The following is a 23,509-nucleotide window of genomic DNA, read 5'->3' as shown; positions in this document are numbered from 1 at the left end:
GTGGGTCATGAACTAAAATGAGTTTGACACCCCCACAATATCCTATTGTTTCCTACAGTTATTAGACTTTTCTTAGTGAGATCATCAGTGACATTCTGTACTTGTGAGGTCATGGGAGCAGTGGACTACATGTAATTAAACTGGTAGTTAAACCACATTTTGCAGTAGCTTGCTGGTAGTTCAGCTACATTCATATTTTCATAGTGATTCAGGTAGCTACCGTAAAACTGTAATTAATAGCCCAGGCTATTATTTACTTAAGTCACTGAAATCACAGGCCTATATTTGGGACAGGCCTTTAATTCCTTTCACACAAAACTGTTGCTCAGCAAAGATCGGGATATACGCTCAAATTATGTATTTAAACCATAAAAACATGGTAATGTATCAGATATGAATCATTAATCTGATCTAGCTCCAACAGACAGCCCTTTTGATGCTAAATGGACCTGCATTTGTCTATAGCACCTTTCTAGTCATCCGAGCAGTCAAAGCGCTTTTTACACTACCGAGTCACATTCACCCATTCACACACACATTCACATTCATGGAGTCTATCATTGGGAATCATTCAGTCTCTTGCTCAAGGGTGCTTTTACATGCAGACTGGAGGAGCTGGGGATTGAACCCGCTCTACCTCTGAGCTACAGCCACCCCAAGATCTAAGGACCCTTATGGACAACAGGAATATGAATAACTTACAGGGTATTTGAGGAATGGACATATAATTTGAGGGAGCCAACAACCCAGTTTTATACATCTGAAGACTCCCTTAAAAACAGAAAAAAAATAACTGCTTGGCAACCAGATCGAGCATCTAACTGAGACAGGCATTTATTTGTCAAATGTGTAGCCACACCAGGCTAGTAAAAAGGGATGGGATATTTAATTGGGACTAGGCTTTTAACTGAAGTTTTATTATAAATTAACCCTTTTTGTCGATGTTCATGTAGCCTAGTAAATTACTGAAATAAACAGTTTTGGGCCAAAAAAGTAATAATTTATTTATTTATTTTTACCATTGTTTCTTTACTGTAATTAAACCCCCTTTGACCATAACCAGTCATCATAAGTAGGCTTTTGGTTATTGCTGTTTATTAACAAAGGTTCAGAGAAGTTGTTGCATGCTATTTCAGAAGCTACCTGACCGACTGGTTAATCGTGCATGGTGCAATCACCTCCACCTGGACTCTACTTTCTGGAAGGCAGGTCTGACTGATGGACATTCCTTCACTCTGCCATGAACAGTGGGGGATTTTTATCTTTCTGGTTTGTGTATGACCTGTGATCAAGGGGGCGCTTTTTGCAATAGACTCTATCAGGTGGCATTTTTTGCTGGCATGTGACTTTTTTTTGTTTGTTTAATCACACGTACATTGACAATTTGATAATTTATAAAAGTTGAAACTACCTTTTTGAAGTCTAGATTTCTCCTGAGGGTAGCTTTGCTATACTTCAACTTCTTCCAGTGTGAAGCTATGCTTTCAAAGTAGCTTCCCAAACACTGCATGTACAGTATACACCCTTACACTTAATACTAAGTGAAGACACCAATAATAGTTACCAAATGATCATCATACACAAAGTCAAACATTTGATTATGACAGTAAACATATCATGATCTCAAATATGACTGATAGAATATTGACATCAGCCTCAGAAACTTCAGTTTATTAACACAGACATTGCAGATTTTTTTCATATTATTTATTGTCTCCTGTCAAAAGGACACATGTACACCCCTCTGAGTCTTAAAAAAAACACACATGATGGTTTGGCAGTGATCTACCACCTTTGTAAGAAATTCATGAATGGCATTTGAGAGCATCTCCTTCGTGTAACACCAGCTGAGAGCCAATGTGAAGTCACCTTACATGAGGTCACTGTTGAACAGTAAACAGAGTTGCATACATTCAACAAAGAAGAAACACTGCAAGTGAATATTAATGCAGCAGATTAGAAAAGACTCGACACGACTCTGGCACTGGCTGACTGAGGCTGAGATTGAGCACAGTGATACTGTAGTAATTTTGTTTTCACAGTTAAGACATAGAAATATATTTTCCAATTTTAGCCAGATCTGTGAAAGAGAACCGCAGTTAAAAAATATGGACTTGTAATTATTACAGTATCTGATTCTGAGTCAATCTCAGAATGAGCAGTCTGTGCCCTCACTGATATTACACTTCAAGTGATACAAAAATTTGGACATGTTTCTGTGGGCTCTTGGGAAGCAGGAAGTGCAGCTTGACCTCAAGTCAATCAGATCTTTCCTGGGTCTTCTTTGAGGGTGACTGTTCTGTTGAAGATGAGCTGCGGGGAAGGAAAGATTACAGTTACAAATCAATATACAAATCATTTCTTGAATCAGCTTAAAATAAAACACAAGTGTTCCTGAGTTATTTGGTCTTGCTGTACCTTATCTGCGGTGCTGTCGGGGTCCACGGAGAAGTAGCCGACTCTCTCAAACTGGAATTTGTCAAAAACTTTTGCTCCCTTCACTGAGGTATCCACTAAGGCACTGCTGATCACATGCAGGGAATTCTAAACAACAAAAAGGAGGAAACATGTTTAACAATCACTACGCCTGCTGAAATGTCTCAGCTGATGTAAACAGGACTTCTGTCACAGGGGTGCAGTTAAAACTCACAGGATTGATGTCACTCAGGAAGCCATTGGGCACTTCAGACGGATCCTCTGGATGTTTGTGCAGGAATCTACAAAAACAGACGTTTTGGTTACAGGTACACTGTGGTGGACATTTCTGTAATAAAGGCTCACAAACAAAGAGTGTCTGTCTGATTTTTATTATCACACTTGCAAGCAGGTACAGTCAACCTTTAACAGAGTCTCTGCCCGAGATGGACAACCTCCCCTTGTCCTAGTAAGACTTCAATAGAGTTGTAGCGAGGTCACCTGTGACATAGGTGACTGCAACTTGTCAAAGGAAGCAGAAAGTCTGCTGCTGCATCTTTGATACACAGAATCCTGTCCATGCTGATGAGCTTTAAGCAAACACTGCACACTTGCTTCATGAGTACACCGTGGCTATATGCCAGAACAGTGGTTCTCAAATGGTGTGCCATGGAATTTTGTGATATCGTTATAGAAATATTCAACTGGGCAGATACAAACATTTATGAAATGACTGTATCAGTATGTTGCGTGCACCCATTTCCTAATAAAGAGGCAAACTCTAGCTGAAAAATGTACTTTAATTTAAAAAACCTTCATGGGAAACCTATTTGTTGGCCTTCCTGCATAGGAATTCTACGTGTGTGACACATCAAAATCCCTGATTGGCAGCCAGTGTGAGGGGTGATGACATTTTAAAGGAAAAAAACATTAGTGAGACAATGGATCACTTCATTGTACGGAGCAAATTACAACAAAGCACCAGCGAAGAGTTCTAAGAAAAGAGTCAGTAGACAGTATCACAAAAGCTACCTTATCTTATTTTTTCTCTTTTTTATTGTCTTATGTCATGATAAGAGCGATAACACACTTTATAGAAGCTATTGTTTTTTTTAATTTTTTCCCACTGTGGCAACAGCCTTGTACATGGGGCGCCTGCTCTTTCAACTAAGCCACCGACATCCCTATAGAAGCTATTTTGATCACAGATATAGAGTGCCGAAGTCACGCCCCTTCCGGTGAAGCTCATGAGACCTTAGATTGGAAAAAATATGAATGGCAGTGAATAAGGAGAGAAATATTATCTTTTGGTCCCATTTGAGTTGTGACATGAAATCCAAATATGTCGTTAATGAATTTAAAACATAAATTTTAAGGTCAAGAAAGTCATGCTTTGTGGTAAAACTGTTGAGATATAAGCTTTTGAATAAAAAAAAAAAAAAAAACGTAATTAGAAAAATTACACAGGAGGCGGTCGCGTATGTGACGTCATAGCCTTCGCTCGCTTCCAGCAGCATGGAGTGACTGCAACCTGGCACAAAACACACAGACATCTTCAATCATAAATCGATTAATCATAAAACAGTGGAATTTCAGCGGGGAGGCCAAGCTGCAGGAAGCGAGCGAAAGCTATGACGTCACATACGCGACCTCCTCCTGTGTACTCTTGAGTCTTTATAATTAAAAAGCTTATATCTCAACAGTTTTACCACAAAGTACGACTTTCTTGACCTTAACATTTATGTTTTATATACATTAACAACATATTTAGATTTCATGTCGCAACTCAAACAGGAACAAAAGATAATATTTCTCTCCCCATTCACTGCCATTCATATTTTTTCTGATCTAAGGTCCCATGAGCTCTACCGGAAGGGGCAGGACTTCGGCACTCTATAGGTGTGCCCTGAGATTTTGGCTCGCCCTTTGGTGTGCCTTGGGCACAAAAAGTTTGAAAACCACTGTGCCAGAACATCAGGTCACTCAAAGGATCAGGCTTTATCAGGCTGTATTTTCCATTACATACACTATGCAGGATTTTCTGAAACAATGTATAGACTCATACAGAAAGAATCCCTCTCAGTCATTACGTGCGATGCACTAGAAGTGTGTGGCGCTGTGTTTATCTGCAGAGACTCTGCCTGTGTTTTCTTATTATTTTGCTGTGGTCAAAATGTTCCTGGGTGCAGTGCGCAGGCGAGGTTGGGACTTTACAAAAAGGTAGTTATATTGTGCCAGACTGTAATCAGCAAGCATCCAAGAGGAAGCTATGTGCCAAAATTGCAAACATAGCGAGGCGAAACCTGAATCTTGGATCGATTTTTGCTGGCAACACTGCTTACAAACAGTAACCGACAATTCCTGCATAGCGTACCTTTAAGTGAGTTTTCTACGTGGAGTATTGACTGTGAATGAGAGTGAGTGATATTTGTGACTTACAGTCGCTCATAAAGGCGCACTTCACATGCCAACGGCTGGCTGACCCAGTGGATGAAGGCCTTTGGTTTCTCTGCCGTCTCAGAACTGCAACAGCTCACCTCCAGCTCCACCACTTTACCCTGAGCATCCTGAAAGACAAGGGAAGCAAACACTGCTGAGCACGTATGATACCAAGATCACACACTGTGTTGACATTTCAGTGTAATAAGCTCCGGGGAAACTATCAAACATTAGTTGGACGGCATAAAACAAACTGCATTGAAATAGCACTTTTACCCAAAGTGCTTCACAGTGTGCCTCTCATTCACACACCCTCAGCAAGCCTTAGCATCTGATTAGGGAAGTGTTAATTAATTTAACTGCTGGTAGCCCGCTGGCCATGCTGGTTCCTGTGGTTTACACTTAGTGCTCCTGTCCTGCCTGATTCTCACCTCCTGACAAGTTAATTTCACCTAGCAATTCTGGTCTGACTGCATCTTGAAACAAGTCTTACCTTGATGACCCTCTGGACAGAGATGACGTAACCAGCATGCCTCAAACCTACAGGCTGTTCTGGGGTCAGACGCTTGTAGCCCTTCTCCATCACCTGCAAAAGGAGAGGAGACATCATCATATTTAAACTGCTCAAAGACAGTGTGTTACTTATACTGTCAGATTTATTTTTTGGGCAGTGGGGGATGGTTCCTTCTTACCTCTCTGAAGTCGCTCTGTTCAATAAAGACTGTGCGTGTAAATGGGACTGTGTGGCTGCCCTTGGCCTCGTTGGCAGGGAAGTCTGGTACTCGCACATCTGACTGAGACAGAAAAGGAAGACAGCAGGAAGATTCAGTGCCTGTGATGATAAATATCCTGTACAAATATACAGGACGTTACAAGTCCTCAGGGAGCAGTTTAATGTGTACATATTTGGAACAAACCTTTGAGCTCTCAGAAAGGTTGGTTATGGTGACTTTGAGTGGTTCCAGCACAGCCATGGCTCTGGGTGCCGTGTCGTTCAACACGTCCCTCACACACGACTCCAGGAGGTGGGGCTCTGTCGTCGTCTGGGAAACTGTGACTCCGACCTGCCAACGGATGTAACATATCATTACACAACAGCATTTAATTACTAGTTCCACAGTCCACCCTTTCATCCTTCCGTCTGTTCTGCATACCCGTGCACAGAAGTTGTTGATGGCCTCTGGTGGGAAACCTCTTCTCCTCAGCGCAGTCAGAGTGAAGAGTCGGGGATCGTCCCAGTCTCTGTGATCAGAAAAGACATGTGCTACAGTTACCAAACAGATTCTATGAGGCATTAAGATGAGATGTAATGGTGAAAATGCTACACACCAAACCACAGTGAGAAGGATACATGGTCTGAATGCATTCATGATGTTTGACTCATCTATCTGCGTTAAGAGCTCTGTGGTGTTATTACAATAAGTGGTGATAACTTTAAATACGCTAGGGAGAACTTAAGCCCTTTTCACACCGGGTATTCATAACACTGATGAGTTCATCAAGCTGTTAAGCGTGTTACGTAAATGTGACTTAGGTAAGGGCATTTAGGTAAGGAGCCACATGCTACTGTCATTCATTCATTCATTCATTCATTTCCTTAACTGCTTATCCTGTTCGGGGTCACGGTGGTGCTGGAGTCTATCCCAGCTGACATTGGGCAAGAGGCGGGGTACACCCTGGACAGGTCACCAGACTATCACAGGTCTGATGCATAGAGGCAGACAACCATTCACACTCACATTCACACCTACGACAACGGTTTCTCAAAAAACGGAAAAGTCTGTCCTTTGTGTTTTAAAAAACTTCTGTGTTTATATGACAACGCTATTGAAACGATCCCCGTTCACACGGAGCCGCAAAATCTAATGGAAACGCTGTAGTATGCACGCCAGGCCAATGGGTGGCAGTGTCAATTTGCAAAGCAACACCACGGCATGACGCCATGCGCCTGCGCTGAAGCGCCTTCCTAAAACAAAGAAGGCACAATGGCGAAAGCATGCACAGAGAACTTTGTCTGGATGGAGGATGAGGTGGAGTTGCTACAGTAACAGATCTACACGTCACTTCAAATCAACAGGGTGAGCAGCACAAACAGAGCTCGGCATTGTTGTTGTGATGGCCGACTTTCTCACGCGTGCCTAGTGACTGGAACCGTAATGCGCATGTGCGAAAAGTCTCCGTTTTCAGAGGAACTACATATTGCAAGTTTACATGACAACGGAGACGCTGCCGTTTCCAAAAAGCTAATTTTTATAGCCCTTTATTAACATTCATTACAAGACAGACTGTTTTGTAAAGTAAAGCAATATAAATTATTAAAATATATAACTAACAGACAGGAAACAAGTGGCCATTTTACCTGACAACGCCACTCTCTACCAGTTTGATGATTTTCCTCTTTGACACAACAGTGTAGGTGAGGTTCAAGCGGCCATATTCCCACTGCACAGGGCAGTACACATCCAGAGCATTACACAGCCAGAAATATGATGAACGCCTGTCACAAAAACACCAAGGAACCAATTCAGAACATTAAGAATGCGCTTGTGTGCCTCTAACAAAGATTATGATACAGCTGAGCAACAACGTGGTGTTTATACCTGGCCTGAAACTCTTTGGTACACAGTGAGTGTGTGATGTTTTCAATAGAGTCACACAGACAGTGGGTGTAGTCGTAAGTGGGGTAAATGCACCTGCAGAGAAAGATAAGAAACAAATGTTAATAAAACTTGTGAGATTCATGTGAGAAAGAATGTATTTAGATGAAACTACATGGCTGAAAAAAAGAGCTCAAGTTTTCATACCATTCATCTCCTGTCCGGTGATGCGGCGTGTACTTGATCCGGTACGCCACGGGGTCCGTCTTCCCGTCCTCCATGACCATCTTCATCCTGAGCGTAGCCTCTCCCTCAGCAAATATCCCCTTCTTCATCCTCTCGAACAACACCAGGGACTCCTCAATGGGTCGGTCTCTCCAGGGGGATGGAGGAGCGTTATAGCCCTTCAGTTCCTCCCCTTTCTGGTGGCACACATACGCATGACCCCTGAGAGAATACAAAGAAAAGAATACAGCATCATCTACAATTATGTGCACAGTTAACATCATGCATGCAGAGTTCCCCAACCCACCTGCGAATAAGATCCACAGCGAGGTCATAGAGTTGCTGAAAGTTGTCCGATGCGTGCGTGACTTTGTACGGTTTGTAGCCTGTGTGATAAAGGAATACTGATAAGAAAAATATATTCAAGAGTAGAGTACCTGAAGCTTTCCATTCATTTCCAACCACTTATCAAGGGCCAGGTTGCAGGGGCAGCAGGCCAAGCAAAGCACCCCAGACGTCCCTCTCCCCAGCAACACTTTCCGGCTCCTCCTGGGGGGCCCCGAGGCGGCGTTCCCAGGCCAGATGAGATATGTAATCCCTCCAGCATGTTCTGGGTCTGCCCTGGGGCCTCCTACCAGTGGGACGTGCCCAGAACACCTCTAACAAGATGCCTGAACCAACTCAATTGACCCCTTTCGACATGAAGGAGCAGCAGCTCTACTCAGAGCTCCCTCCGGATGTTCAAGCTCCTTACCCTATCTCTAAGGCTGAGCCCAGCAATCTCATTCTTTCGGTCACTACCCAGAGCTCATGACCATAGGTGAGGGTTGGGACGTAGATGGACCAGTAAAACAAAAGCTTTGCCTTCTGGCTCAGCTCCCTCTTCACGGCAACGGTCCAGTACAGTGCCCACATCACCAGAAGCCGTACCAAACTGCTGATCCATCCCACGCTCCATTCTACCCTCACTGGTGAACAATAACCCAAGAACAATCCCTCGCTTGAGCCTTCATCACATCAAAAAAATCAAACTCACCAAGCCACTCCACCATGTCCTTGATAGCAGTGAAGTATTTTTCCTCCTCTTTTTCTGGATTGGTGTCGTCATACCTCAAGAAACAAATCCCGTTGTTTGCCTACAGGAAGAAACAAAGTTAAAAAAAACACTAAACAGTTCATGTGTTGATGATAAGAGGACAGACAAACACGCACCTTTGCATAGCCAAAATTGAAGTTGATAGCTTTGGCATGTCCAATGTGAAGGATACCATTGGGCTCAGGAGGAAAACGTGTCCGAATCTTCAGGAAAGGAAAGGAGAAAACTCAATACACATAGTCACATTCAAACCGACGCTTTTCATCTCTAAATGTAACACATAAAGTTTTTGTACCTGCCCTCCAGTGAACTCCAAGTGCTTTTTAAGCAATTCCATTGTTTTCGGTGTGACCACATAGCCCTCAGTTTTATAGTTCTCTCCTGTGTGATGGAAGGTGAGGATAAAAGATCAACGTACACAGAAAGTAAATCCTTTTCACTGCTTTGAATGGAGAGTGAGAAACAAAAAGCAACACGCAGAGATGCAACTTCATCTCATAGTTCAGGTGGTGCTCTCTCACCTGGTTTATGGAACTTCAGTGCTTCTCCTCTGAGCTGCTCCATTAGCGACTTTCCCTCGCCAGACATCACCTCACCTAAACAACCAACACGCACAGTTTAAAAAACACCAAACACAAACAGAAAATTAAATTAACTTTAATCTGCTGTCCACGTTGTCTGCTGCTTACCATTCACTGCCACATCCTCCTTCTTCGCCTTTACCTCATTCTCTGCGACTTTGGCCTTCTGGGGCTGCAAAAGAATTAAATATTAACCACGGATGTTTTTTTGGTAAATGATAAAAGGGACTGTCCACTGTCATATTTGTATAGTAAATGTGAAGCTACAACCAGTAGCTTAGCATAAGACTGGAAACAAGGGGAAACAGCTAGCTGGCTCTAGACGAAGGTAACAAAATCCGCCAACAAGCACCTCTGAAGTTCTCCTTTTAACACTTTATATTTATTTTGTTTAATCTGCACAAAAAGCAAAGTTTAAAAATGACAAGTTGTGATTTTACAGAGGGTTATGTGCTGGACTACTATCATATTACCCCAAAATATAAAACTATTCCTTTAAATAATGTGATGCTTGTTACCTTAGGTTTCTTCTCCAGGTCCGCCTCTGTCTTGGGTCCTAACAGGTGCAGGACCTTTAAGACCAAAGCTAGAGTTAGTTACAAACACTATTCGATCACAATGACAGTCTCAGTTAATAATATTCTCTTTGTCAATACACACCTGCATGTCCACTTCGTTTTTTACAACCTTTCCATCAGCCCATTTCAGGGCAGAGCGTGCCTCTCCTGCAGCAGACACAAAAGCTCAGTGAGACACTTTCTCCATGTGCTAGGCTTTAATGGTATGACAAATATTTAACGAGGTAAGTGCGGCATCATACCCATTAGCAGTCCCATGTTGAAGTGGTACCTCTCCTTTAACAGCTGCTCCTTGTGCTTCTTGATCACTGACTCCACCTGCACAACATTCCACTGTCACTGAACACACCACGCCCAGCAAAGCTTGTAAAAAAAAAAAAAAAAAAAAAGACATACTTCCGGCCAACGCAAGCCTGTGCACTTACTGCATCTTCAACCTGCTCTGGTGTGATGACCACACCCACTCCACATGCCTCTTCAAACGCCTTCTGGTTGATGGGGTCCTGAGGATGACTCTTCACAAATTCCAGTGCAGCTACAAAAAAAAGAGGGGGAGAAGAAATTCCAGGGGCAGGAAGTCATTTTTTTTCAGTCAGTCAGGTCTACAAACCTATCTCATTCATTAAAGCAGTCCATATAATCAGGCTGGCACTTATTCAGTCTGCTTGCTTCAATGCTGTCAATGCTTCCTTCAGAATAAGCATTAGATCTAATGTCAGGGCATTTTTCACAACACATTTTATCCTCATAAAATGTGTTGAATAGAATATACTTTATTTCAAACATGTAATGCATAGTGTATATGTTAAAGAATTAAAATAACAGTGAACATATAAAACATTTTGTATAAGCAACATAAATTAACATTAATTTAAATGTCTGAAAAGGAGTGGGGAGAAGCAAACTGCTTGTCCAGTCCTATCTCTGCTTTACTCTGATCCATTAATACACAATCAACCTCATAACCCAACTCCTCACACCAGCGTCCATCCCCCCAACTAAACCATTCTTTTCATGGTCTTCATATACCCAAAATATAAAAACAGACAACCAACAACAACATTATCACCTTCAGCGTGCTTTCTGCTCTTTTTGTACAGCACTTTGGTCAACGTGAGTTGTTTTTAAATGTGCTTTAAATAAATTTGAGTTGAGTTTAGTCACTTCTATACTTTGTACTACACTATTTTTAATTTCTTATACTACAGAAATTAAATTAAACTATCTGATATTTTTACTTTGTCTGATTTCTTTCTCTTGTCCATTCCACAGAAGCACACCACAACAAATAGATATACACATACCTTTAGGGTTGGTGTGAGCACTACATTTTTTCACATTAAATTTTCCTCTTAAATTACAACACCCTCCTCTGTTCAAAAACAGCTTCTGTATATCGCCTGGAGGCTGATTATTTCTTGCTTTGCACATTATTTGTGCAGCCTTAAATTCCACCAGATCCATTAATTTCAATGCACGTGACTTATAAACAAGTTGTTAGTATGTTCCCGATATCCGACATCATTTACTATCCTTATAGCTCTTTTTTGTAGCATGCATAATGACTGCAGGGTGATTTTGTAGGTCTTGCCCCACTAAAAAATCCAAATGCATATCATGTTGAATCCTGACTGAATTGAGGTATACAACACATTGTATTTTGTGTGTGAGCAGTGGTGGGTCATTGAATGCAATGAACTAATAAAAACTGTTTTCATGTGTTAGGGATCAGTCTGGAAAATGACCTGTTAGAAAAATACATGATGATACACCTCAGTATGGTCAGGTTGCCACATATCACAAATGTCAGAAATTACCTGCCAGCTGTAGCTCTGTGCAGATTTTGCACTGAGCTATACTGTCTGAGAGGAATGCCAGGCGTTTGGTGTCTTTAAGGCGAGAGGCCACATTGTACAGTAATGTACCCATGGCTTTGTCCACTCCTGATGCCCCACGGACACGCTGGGCCTGTTAAAACCAATGAGAAAACACCAGAGTCAATCGTCTTGTCTTTCAAAATCTCAACAGCCAATGGACTGTGTTACAGTCATACAGTACGTGTTATCACTGATAAGACAGTTTGCAAACAACCTTAGGAATGTGAAAATGAAAGTGTAGTGACCGTGCCACAACAGCTACCCAAAAGTTATGAGAAACACATCCAAAGCACGCCACCTCTCAACCTTTAGTCAGAGCCCCTTTAAAAAGTGCAGAAGAACTAAGTATGGATGAAACAAGTGAGCTATAAAGGGACTGTCAGTCACATTTCACAGCTGCCTCTCCAGGAAGTTGAATTGCCCCACATACGTTGGCTCGTACCTGAATGATTGCTTCTCTCAGGGCGGAACTCAGCGCTTCATTTTTCAGCGTTTCTTTCGCTTTCTGCTCACTGAGCCCAATGGAAGTGAAAAGTGCCACCGTATCCGCCATTATCACACCGTATTCACCGGCTAAATCAGAGCCACTCGGACACGCCACCTCCACACTCGACTTTTCTTCTCCGAGAGAGACCGAGGGTCGACTTCCTGTACACTTCAAAGAAAAAATGAGCTACAAAAATATTAGCCAACAGGAAACCGCGGGCTTGGATGGTATTAACCAATCGTCAATGAGTTTGATTAAAGTGACCGCCCACTATGAGCAAAAGAGCCAATCGGCAGTTGTGTTGACACCGGTAAGGGAGGGCTCCCGGAATCTGTAATGTTGCATCAGATTGACATTTCGGTAATTTCTAATAGTTATTAACATGACGTGAAGACACTAAAATAATAAAGTTTATGTAAAGAGAACATTTTTAATTACAAATACCAAAACTTTTTACTTTTCGAAAGCTTTTTTCCCTCAAATAAGGGCAGTTATCCAACACAGTGTAAGGTCTTTGTTGTCCATCATTATCGACGCTAGCGAAAACAACTCCGTGAAAGTTATTTACACTGTTGTTATTATCAACTGTACATTGAAATTGTAGCTCCCCGTGAAAGCATTTTACATGAAGTTTAGGGCTTGTATTACTCTGCCACAGCTACTGGGTCACACTAAGATGAGTTTTATAATGTCGGGACACTGTGGTAGGTAAGTATACGTCTGTTTTAACCTCTGAACAGGCAGGAGGGTAACTGTTAGCATCAAAACAGTTATGGCCAAACATGCGGTGCTTTCATCTGGGGCAAAGATGTGGAGATCTCTGGCCTGTGCAAAGTCAGAGCTGCGTCTGGATCTCACTCTTGCCTGTGGACAATCTTTCCGGTAAGTTTGTCAAAGTCACGTGAACTCTGTCAGCATCATGAGCAACAGGACAGTTGGACAGTTGCACAGTGGTATGTTAATGTTTTAGCACCCCTGGTCCTTTCAACATTTTGAACAAAATCAGTGTATTTTTGTTTTGTACAATTTTAGAGTGAAAAAAGGAAAGGAACACCATGTAAAAATTAAAACACCCCAAAACATTTGAGCTTTTAACAGGGTCTCAGATCTTAATGAGCTTGTTAGGGCTATGGCTTGTTCACAGTCATCATTAGGAAAAGTCAAGTGATGCAAATTTCAAAGCTTTATAAATACTATAGCTGCCTAGCACTCTGAAAACTAAAATAATTGATTCCCACAAAGCAGGAGAATGCTATAAGAAGATAGCAAAGTGTTTTCAGGTAGTTGTCCCCTCAGTTCGTAATATGATTAAGAAATGGCAGTAAACAGGAGCTCTGGAGGTCAAGTTGAGGTCTGGAAGACCAGGAAAACTTTCAGAGAGCTGCTCGTAGGACTGTTGAAAAGGCAAATCAGAACTTTGACTGCAGTTTGACTGCAAAAGACCTGCAGGAAAATTTATCAGGTTCTGGAGTTGTTGTGCACTGTTCTACTGTGCAGCTACACCTGCACAAATGTGATCTTAACGGAAGAGTCATCAGAAGAAAACCTATCCTATGTCCTCACCAGAAAATCAGAAGTTTGCAAAGGAACATCTAAACAAGCCTCTTGTTTTTTGTGAAACAAGTCCTGCAGACTGATGAATTCAAAATAGAACTTTTTGGAAGCAATGAGCAAAGGTATGTTTGGAGAAAACAGGCTGCAGAACTTCATAAAAAGAACACCTGTCCAGCTGTTAAACACGAAGGTGGATGGCTCGTGCTTTGGGCTAGTGTTGCAGCCAGCGGCACAGGGAATATTTTGCTGATAGAGAGAAGAATTGTTTCAATGAAATTCCAGCAAGTTCTGGAAGCAAATATCATAGCATCTGTAAAAAAGCTGAAGATGCAACAGGACTATGATCCCTAACACTTCTCAATATCCACAATGGACAACCTCAAAAGGCACAAGCTGAAGGTTTTGCCGTGGCCCTTACAGTCTCATGACTGAAACATTATCAAAAATCTGTGGATAGACCTCAAAAGAGCAATGCATGCAAGATGGCCCAAGAATCTCTCAGAACTAGAAGCCTTTTGCACAAAGAATGGGTGAAAATCCCTCAAACAACAACTGAAAGACTCATAGCTGGTTACAAAAAGTGTTTAGAAGCTGTGATAATTGACAAAGGGGGCACTAAGTACTGACCATGCAGGGTGCCCAAACTTTGGCTTCAGGCCCTTTTCCTTTTTTTGTTATTTTGAAACTGTAAAAGATTGAAATTCAAAAAGTAATCTTGCTTAAAATACTGAAGAAATGTGTCATATTTAACTTCACGCCTTTTGGAAATCAGGTCATCTTTTACTTGCTTGGCACACTAAACAGCAGGGGTGCCCAAACCTTTGCATGCCACTGTACCTGTGATACAGTTCAGATCCTCGTCGTTGTATTAACACATCTCAACCCACAGCTGGAGAGAAACTGCAGAGGGCCACTGGACCGGAGTGATGGGAGGACGAGTTTGGACTCTGACTCAGACAGATGACACCCTTTGGTACTATGTTTACAGAAGCCAAAGCATGCCAGAAGATGGAAGTGACAGGAAGAGGAGAGCTGGTGTTTCTCTCCAGATGGAAAACAAGTCAGAGAAGAGATTCAAAGGAGTTTTGAAGAAGGAGGAGGAGGCGGTGGCTGTGACTTCAGTGCAGGACACTGAAGAGGAAGAGGAGATGCTGAGAGATTACTTCCAGCTGAATGTGAAGCTGGGGGATCTGTACAAAGAATGGGGAGCAGCAGACCCCCACTTCAAGCGCATTGCAGACATCTTCACAGGTCAGTGTGTGATTGCATGATACCACTTCTCATTACAATGTAAGTCCAGTGTTTGTTTTATGAAATTAATTTATTTTTTATTTTCCCAGGTGTGCGAATGCTGCACCAGGACCCCACTGAATGTCTGTTTTCCTTCATTTGCACCTCCAACAACCACATCTCTCGTATCCAGGGCATGGTGGAGAGGCTGTGTCAGGCTCTGGGTGCCCTGCTGGGCCAACTGGATGAAGCCTCTTATTACAACTTTCCTTCTCTGTCTGCACTTGCAGGTACTATATGGGATTTTTTGCCTTTACTTGATAGGACAGCTATAGCGTGAAAGGAGGAGAGAGAGGGGGGATGCCGAGGGTTGGAATCGAACCCACAGCCGCTGCAGCAAGGATACAGCCTTTGTATTTGGGGCGTCTGCTGTTTCAGGTGGCACATTTGTAGTCATGAAGTTGATGGCACTATTTTATTTTGTCTAGCTGCATGTTTACCTTGGTGTGGGGTTTTCCTGACAATTCTGCCGTGGCCGTTAAACAACCCCGGTCACACATTTTACTTGTATTTAGGAAGATATTGTACAGCCCGAGGTCTTTGTAATAAGTTTTAGTAGCCTAGTGTCACACTCAGTTTCCCTGTGTAATTGGTCTTATTTTAGTGTATAATAGAGCTCATGAGTGTCAAGGATCATTCACTTATTTGGATGTTTCTCTGTGAGGAAACACACGACAGAAGAGGTACTATATTCTTTTTCCACAGATCCTTAAAGTGTCAGTGGTGCAGGGTTCACAGTTGCATCGGGTTTCTTGGGTCCCCAGTGATATAATTTGTCCCTTCACTTTTGCTGATAGTGTAAATGGTTCAACGGTAGAAAATCCAACCAGGAGGAGTTGTTTTTTGTTCTGGTCAGTGCAACAGTATTTTCAACTTCAGTCATGTTGCAGAGTAGAAAGAAATATCAGCACAAACATTGCCTGTCATTGAAAGCCTACTATCCAGCCTCTGTTATATGAAAGTAGAATTATAAGATCAGTGCTTTGGTTTAGAGCTGAATGGTGGATAAATCTTACTGCAGGGTCTGTGACAAATGCATTAAAACTTTTATTTCCTTCCTCAAATGCCCAAATATTTCAGACAGCTGTATACAGGTTTGTTTATTTGTTCATCATTTCCACATTCACAGTAAATGTAAATCAAATGTTGCTTCCCACAAATCAAGGTGCTAAAACATATTACACAAATTACAGCACAGGCACACACATACACACAGGAAAAATAAACAGGAAATTAACAATATTCATATTAGATTTATTTGCTGATTATAGCTGTGTTGTTTCCTACATTGTAATTGGCAGACAACAGCGTGGAGGCACGTCTCAGGGATCTCGGTTTTGGATACAGGGCTCGGTTCCTTCAGCAGAGCGCAAAGCAGATTTTGGACACCCATGGGCTCCAGTGGCTTGATGGTCTACGCAGTGTCCCGTATCTGCTGGCCCGTGATGCTCTGCGTACTCTGCCCGGTGTGGGCACCAAGGTAGAGCAGGAAAAGAACCTGTTGGCCTCTTATATTTTTCATGTGCTTGTAACAGTAGCATGTAATGAAGCCTGTGTGTCTTCCTGTAGGTGGCAGACTGTGTATGTCTGATGTCCCTCGATAAGGCAGAGGCCGTGCCCATAGACACACATGTGTGGCAGATTGCTAAACGTGACTACAACTACGGCTCTGGCAACGGACAAAAGAGCATCACAGATAAACTGCACAGAGATCTTGGTCAGTATTCATGCACCTCATCAGTAGTAATGATTGTAAATACAGAGTAAAGATTCTCTAAACACAGTGTCCAATGTAATATTTCCGCACAGGGGATTTTTTCAGAAAACTGTGGGGACCTTATGCTGGTTGGGCACAGTCGGTGAGTGTCATCAGGCTGTCTGTCACGTCTTGTAGAGTCTGTCTGCTATATACTCACAGTGTCTTCATCTGTCTTAGGTGTTGTTCTGTGCCGACCTCAAGAAGTTCCAAAAGCTGAAAGAAATGCCACATCTGAAGGAGCCAAAGAAAGAGGAGGATGGTGAAGAAGAAGTAAGGCCAGTGAGCAAGAAAGCAAAAATTAAGAAGGAAGAAAATGGAACTGTGAAGAACACGAAAACTAAATCAGCACGTCACAAGAACGCAAAGACGTCATGAGAACATGAGAGTGATATGAGGTAAACAACCCTCTCACGTCAGGTTTCACATCAGAATACTGTGCTGCATATTTTTAATTAAAAAAATATTGGAATGAAATATATAAACGGTATATTTGTCGTGGTATAAAACTAATGATTGCAAGATTCTCAGGGTTTTCCTTCACATGTGTTTATGTTTACTGTGACCTCTTCCTTGTCTACCTTCATATGAGTTCAACACTAGAATACAAATACAGCACACTGGTGACTTTTTCACAATAAAGACAACATAACTCGTGCTCTTTCTTTGTGCATAAATGTTGCCAGGAGAGGCCCCTAGGTGGCAGTATGTATTTGAAGTTATTGCTCTCCAAGATAGTGTCACATAATGGGCTGTTTGCTTTCGTCAGACTTTTTTTTTGTATGGGAACAACAAATTTCCCTTTTCCCTGCGTGAATACTTTCTGCTAAGCCCCCTGGCTCCTGTTACACCACGCACCGACACGTCATGGCATCTGCATGCACGTCTGAAAAGGTCACAGGGCGCCAAAATGGTGTGTTGCATTTCTCCAGTGCATTCCCTACATGAAAATAGTATGTGTTAGTGTCGGATCATAAAAGACTGTTTGAATGGTTGTTGAAGTGTCATGGTGACTGTATGTTTATCTATAGGCATTAGTTGACTGTGTCAGCTGGTCTTTTTATAGTAGGGATTGCAGTTATCTGCTGTCACTGCTCGCGGGCTGTGGGACTCTGGTGACAACGTGGACATGTCTCCTTGGGTGTGTGACCTACTAATGTCCCTATACGACAACAACAGTGCAATATTTTAGTTTAAAATATACAGAGAAAAATAATTCCAAAATGTGCCTATCAATCGTCTTTCTTACCCTAATTTGAAAGCATATTTTCTGACATGTTGGTGTAAGTGAGCAGGTGCATCATGCATGTAGTTGTTGTTGTGTGTCCATGTGAGCATGTCTTCCATCCATAGATGACGTTTATTTGTGGATGTGTGTGCAGCCATGCGTGTTAATGAATATGTGAGTCAGCTTTCATCCCCACTCTCCGTTGAGCTGGACAGAAGCTGGGGCCCAGCTTTAGGGCAGAGTCACAGTGAAGAAGAAGAAGAGCAGAGTAAAAATAGAGCTGAGAGAAGAGGAATATTATTTTGTGTTTTGTAAAAGACAGGGAGAGGTGAAAGTGTGCTGGAGGTGGGGGACATGAATTTTAAAGAAAAAGCCATGCGTGCACGCAAGTCGACACACAAATACTGAAACAGCACACGCATTATGTAAGAGATGGGTCTCAGCTTGTGTCGTGCCCTCGGGAACTACTCAGTTGAAAGGACATCTCTCTTCGTGTCTGCTTTGTCTCAGAGGGCTTCACTGCTTCCTGCAGCTACCAGGGGGCGCCATTTTTGGAGATCCGGCAAAATGGGAAGGGCCTCTCGGATATTTCCAGATGTGCAGCAGCAGCAAGGTTGAATTTGTTTGTCTCTGAGTGACAGAATATAAGAGGTGGTTTTGCGGTTGACCTATTGTCTGAGAGTGTGCTGTCAAAATTGAGTGCTCTCAGAGTGGTTGACACGCAGAAAATTACAGTGTTTGGAATTTTATACATAACAATCATAATATTGTAGTTTTTCCCCAGAAAGTTAGAAAAACGGTTTATAGATAAAACAATCAAATGGTTATTTGTCTTACCTGTTTTTGGTTAATACAGTGAATCAGATGCCTGACAAATCAAGGAGTATGCGTCACACTGATGCAGAAGTTATGTAAAAATTGCCACACGGCTATCCTGCTCGTTGATTTGCAACATTGCCCATATGGCCTAATTTGGCAAGAGATAATTAAGAGATAGCTGCCATGATATAAAAATAGTAAGACAGACAAACAGATAGACAGAGATGGATGTTAGATAGATAGATTGATAGAAAGATAAAGAACTATAAATCCTGCCAACACTGTCTATCTATCTATCTATCTATCTATCTGTCTGTCTGTCTGTCTATCTATATATCTATCTAACTATCTATCTATCTATCTATCTATCAAGGCTAGTCGATGCTGTACTGTATATGATCTCCTATTGATTTAAGGTGCTTAATGAGATGAGTCCAAAGGAAGGCAATCCAGAAAAATATAGTAAAATGAGGAAGTTAAATATTGAAAAGCCTTATTGTAGTGGTTATATCAGTTAAAGAGCCAACGTGTTTCGAACACTGCAGGTTTTCGCAGGGCTTTCAAAACATACAACACAGATATGGCCCCAGCTTTCTGGATCCATCAACCGGATGTTTAAAATACCCTGGTCTCAATGAGGAAATAGACTTCACATGTTTTTGTGATTTCTCATTATTCTCTACAAGCTTTGCCATTCTTTTCACAGCCCATGGGTTAATATAGGTGTGTATATATTTAATAAAAATTCTGGGTATCTCATCTCATGTCACTCTGTGTTTTTTCTAAACTTATTTTTTCATTATTGTCTATTTGTCTCACCTGTCATGTCATTGTATGGGTCATGTGATGACCTCTGATTGGCTCCTGCCGGGGTTAGGGTTAGGGCTCTTTTAATGATTTAGCCGCTACAGTAAAAGCTTTTTAATATTTCCTCCCTCATTTTTCTGTATTTTTCGGAGTGCCTGGATTACCTTCCTGTGGATCCTGTTGTTTCCCGTTCTCCATGAGCACCCTACACAAGATTTTGATCTAGGTTTGTTTAGACAGAGCAACCAGTCGTCTCTCTCTTACACAGATGAGTATTGGGAACGACTGCACAGTTTCGTTGACACTGTCTGGAATGTCAGTGCATGAATTTGATTGTATACTTATCAATGAAGTCATAGTTAAGGGAGGGTTTTACCCTCTGTAATGAATTACATGAGAAGAGCAGAACATTAGAAACTCCTCTCAGTGTAATGCAGACCAGTACAGCACCACCACTTAGAGGAAACTCAAACCTAAAATATAGAATTATGCAACAGTTTTAAAAAATCCTGATCATTCAAGGCATCGTCAAAGTAGAATTTATGGCAGTTGCATTGAATTGCATTACATTGCACAGGTGTTCCTAATAAAGTGGCCACCGAGTCTGCGTATACATGCAAACAGTTATTTAAAGGAATATTTCTAGGAAAAGATAGTAATTTGTTGAGTCTTATTCCCAGGTCACTTTGGATCAGTGGTTCGGTCCAACTACTGACCAAATGAATGAGATGCTACAATGAACTCTCTTTCTTCAGAATTCCATACTGAGCCTTTAAAAGCATGTCAAATTTAGGAATGTATGTTCAATTGTGTATTAAAGATGAATGTCTGGGGATGTATATAATTGTTGAGTAAGATAATGGATAATAATAACAATTTAAAAAAGAACACAATCATGGTCGTAATTCAAAAGTGTAAATCTCTGACAACTTTATATGTTTTCATAGTGATTTAATGTGGCCATTTATATTACAGCTAACCATATTTGTCAAAGGATAATCTTTGGAAAATGTTATTATTGTATCATTAAAAGACAATTTAAAATAATTTGATAGAGTTCTTCATATCCAGGCTCTGTGGAGGTCTTTATCCCCTTTGAGCCCAAAAATGGTCTCCATGCACATCCTCACTCTGCCTACCACTTGAAATGATGGATATTATTATTCCTGAATAGTTACAGATGTATTATATAACAGCATCTGATACAATACCTAAGATGGATAAAATGTAAAGAGTGTTGTGTTGATTCACCTTAGATGTGGTGAAACCCAATGCTGCTGGAGACAGCCTTGGGGGGAGCCTGGGGGGACGGGGGGGAAGGCAGTCCCCACATGGAAGTCTGTCTTTGAGGCCCAGAGTTGGGGAGATTATTCTTTGGTGTCTAGACAACCATAGGGTGAGGGGAAAGCCACAGAGAGAAAATACTGCGCGTACAGAGCTGGCAGAGGCATTTTAGATCTGAAGCTTTCCTGCCTCGTGTGTGCGGATGGACGTGAGCATATGAAGGTCTTGGCTGTTCTTAATGAAAGAGGCTTATTTGTGGTGAAAATTAATACTTTCTACCATCTGATAGGATCCTCACTGGGCTGGCTGTGATTAAGGTTCAATGCCTTATAGATCAGGAGGAAGAAACAATTTCGTCTGCTCCGGGGTTGAATTTCAGAGCCCCTACCAGGATCAATTCATATGACTAACTGGAATGTATTCACCACATTCCTGGACAAAGATGGTATAGAAACACTATCCAATGTATATATGGATGAGGGATAGCATGATTCCCATGTGTGGTTTTGCTGTGTGTCAGCGTCAGTGCAGCTAACTCCCTCCTTTTAAAGTAATTGTTCATTTAGTGGCATGCTTTAAATACTGCTGCCCTCTCACTTTATTTAAAGCCTGCTAAAAATTCCCCATATGCATCAATAGCTGTCAGTCGAATGCAATACATGTACGTGCTGGTTACTGGGTTGACCTGCTTTAAGTTGTGTGGACGATGTTATTCTCGGTTACAAGGAAAATTAAAATAATTAAATTCAAAATGAGAAAATAAAGATGACTAATTTGATAGGTATTGAAAATTTTCTTGAGTAGGTCAACGCCTGGTGAGGCTTCTCTGTGTGGAATGTGCAGGCACCCACTATAAATCCTCCTGAGAGACCCTGTGTCCTAATATGAGGACATCACATTTTGGGTTTACGTGACCTTATACTTCATTCTGATTAACTTAGACCTGTTGTCCTCGTTGGTGGATACATTAGTGGTAGTAATGGCGCGTTCCAGGCAACAGCCTTCTACCCGTGGAAATGCACTGGAATGGCAGTCAAACCTGTAACTTACCACCTGAGAACACGTACCAGATCGATGTACTCCCAGTTATGCTTTCTGACGTCACACAGCCCTCTAAACCAATTACCTTACTCCTCTAAGCAACAATGGCAACCCTATGGATGCGGTGTTGATGCAGGTGATACACGGTGAGAAATAGACATAAAATAACCCTAATGTTAACGCATTATTGGCAGCTGCTCTAACAGCTGGTTTCCAGTGCAAGAATAAATCAATACAAAATACGTTTCCAAACACACAGATAACGTAAAATAAAAAGTATAACAGCATCTGTGACCTTATGCGCTGCTCCTCCTCTGTTTCATTCAAATGAGGAAGGAACTGGCACCTTTGGTGACAGAAGTGATCATAAACAAACAAACCCCGTACAGTCCGCCTTGTTGCTTTGAGAGTTTGGCGTGACTTGCCTGGAACACTATGAAGTCGTGAGTTGTGACTTAGGGGCTCAGAAACTTGCCTGGAATGCAGCATAAGAGCACAGTACACTAATCCATGTAAAAACAAGATGGCAGCCATCAAGGTCCAAAACCTGACCACATTTTATGGTTGAAACTTGTTTATCTGTGATTAATAATGTTTGTAGTTTGACAGTGGGACTTAATTATCATCTCTTGTGAGGACATCGGGACTTAATTATTATCTCGTTTGAGGACATCGGGACTTAATTATCATCTCATTTGAGGACATTGGGACTTATAATCTCGATTGAGGACATTTGGACTTTATTGTTGTCTCATTTGAGGACACTGGAACTTAATAATCATCTGGTTTAAGGACATTGGGACCTAATTATCGTCTCGTTTGAGGACATTGGGAGTTAATTTTCGTATTGTTTGAGGACATTGAAACTTAAATATCGTCTCGCTTGAGACATTGGGACTTAAATATTGTCTCGCTTGAGACATTGGGACTTAATTATCATCTCGTTTGAAGGCATTGGGACTTCAATATCATCTTGTTTGAGGACACTGGGACTTTATTATTGTCTCGTTTAAGGACATTGGGACTTAATAATCGTCTCGTTTGAGGACATTGGGACCTAATTATTGTCTCATTTGAGGACCCTGGGACTTAATTATTATCTCGTTTTAGGACATTGGGACTTAATAATCATCAGGTTTGAGGACATTGGGACCTAATTATCGTCTCGTTTGAGGACATTGGGACTTATCTCATTTGAGGACATTTGGACTCAATTATCGTCTCGTTTGAAGACATTGGGACTTAATTATTATCTCGTTTTAGGACATTGGGACTTAATAATCATCAGGTTTGAGGACATTGGGACCTAATTATCGTCGCGTTTGTGGACATTGGGACTTATCTCGTTTGAGGACATTTGGACTCAATTATCGTCTCGTTTGAGGACATTGGGACTTAATTATTATCTCATTTTAGGAAATTGGGACTTAATAAT

At 41.6% G+C, this 23,509-nt stretch overlaps 3 protein-coding genes across 4 annotated transcripts in view; 2 read left to right on the top strand and 1 right to left on the bottom strand.

Annotated features, from left to right (window-relative positions):
• Positions 1 to 1,644: 1,644 nt before the first annotated feature.
• qars1 (glutaminyl-tRNA synthetase 1) lies at positions 1,645 to 12,459 on the bottom strand. Its single transcript, XM_033629955.2, has 23 exons — positions 12,251 to 12,459; positions 11,749 to 11,899; positions 10,357 to 10,466; positions 10,174 to 10,249; positions 10,014 to 10,078; positions 9,872 to 9,925; positions 9,462 to 9,525; positions 9,294 to 9,368; positions 9,068 to 9,153; positions 8,889 to 8,975; positions 8,713 to 8,812; positions 7,984 to 8,062; positions 7,659 to 7,898; positions 7,455 to 7,547; positions 7,214 to 7,351; positions 6,009 to 6,096; positions 5,772 to 5,918; positions 5,547 to 5,648; positions 5,348 to 5,440; positions 4,855 to 4,982; positions 2,651 to 2,717; positions 2,419 to 2,544; positions 1,645 to 2,313 (listed from the first exon to the last, which is right to left on the bottom strand). The coding sequence occupies exons 1-23, from the start codon at positions 12,359 to 12,361 to the stop codon at positions 2,263 to 2,265; spliced, it is 2,331 nt and encodes a 776-aa protein (XP_033485846.1). The 5' UTR covers positions 12,362 to 12,459; the 3' UTR covers positions 1,645 to 2,262.
• Positions 12,460 to 12,848: 389 nt separating this feature from the next.
• On the top strand, positions 12,849 to 17,550 carry ogg1 (8-oxoguanine DNA glycosylase). 2 transcript variants are annotated; one of them, XM_033628841.2, is made up of 7 exons: positions 12,849 to 13,177; positions 14,739 to 15,100; positions 15,190 to 15,369; positions 16,441 to 16,619; positions 16,709 to 16,856; positions 16,949 to 16,998; positions 17,076 to 17,550. In XM_033628841.2, the coding sequence occupies exons 1-7, from the start codon at positions 13,068 to 13,070 to the stop codon at positions 17,271 to 17,273; spliced, it is 1,227 nt and encodes a 408-aa protein (XP_033484732.2). In that variant the 5' UTR covers positions 12,849 to 13,067; the 3' UTR covers positions 17,274 to 17,550. The 2 variants fall into 2 exon arrangements, with proteins under 2 accessions (XP_033484732.2, XP_033484734.2); XM_033628843.2 differs by having other exon boundaries at positions 12,926 to 13,177; positions 14,838 to 15,100.
• The window catches only part of LOC117258205 (uncharacterized), a 32,978-nt gene continuing 26,641 nt past the window's right edge, over positions 17,173 to 23,509 (top strand). The window contains exon 1 of the mRNA XM_033628838.2: positions 17,173 to 17,293. Within this exon, the coding sequence (XP_033484729.2) occupies positions 17,289 to 17,293 (5 nt within the window). The 5' untranslated portion in view covers positions 17,173 to 17,288. The remainder of the gene's footprint in view (positions 17,294 to 23,509) is intronic.

This window comes from Epinephelus lanceolatus, chromosome 8 (assembly GCF_041903045.1).
Source record: "Epinephelus lanceolatus isolate andai-2023 chromosome 8, ASM4190304v1, whole genome shotgun sequence".
Classification (NCBI taxonomy): domain Eukaryota; kingdom Metazoa; phylum Chordata; class Actinopteri; order Perciformes; family Serranidae; genus Epinephelus; species Epinephelus lanceolatus.
The sequence above is the reverse complement of the archived record's forward strand: the minus strand, read 5'-3'. Positions and strand labels throughout refer to the sequence as shown.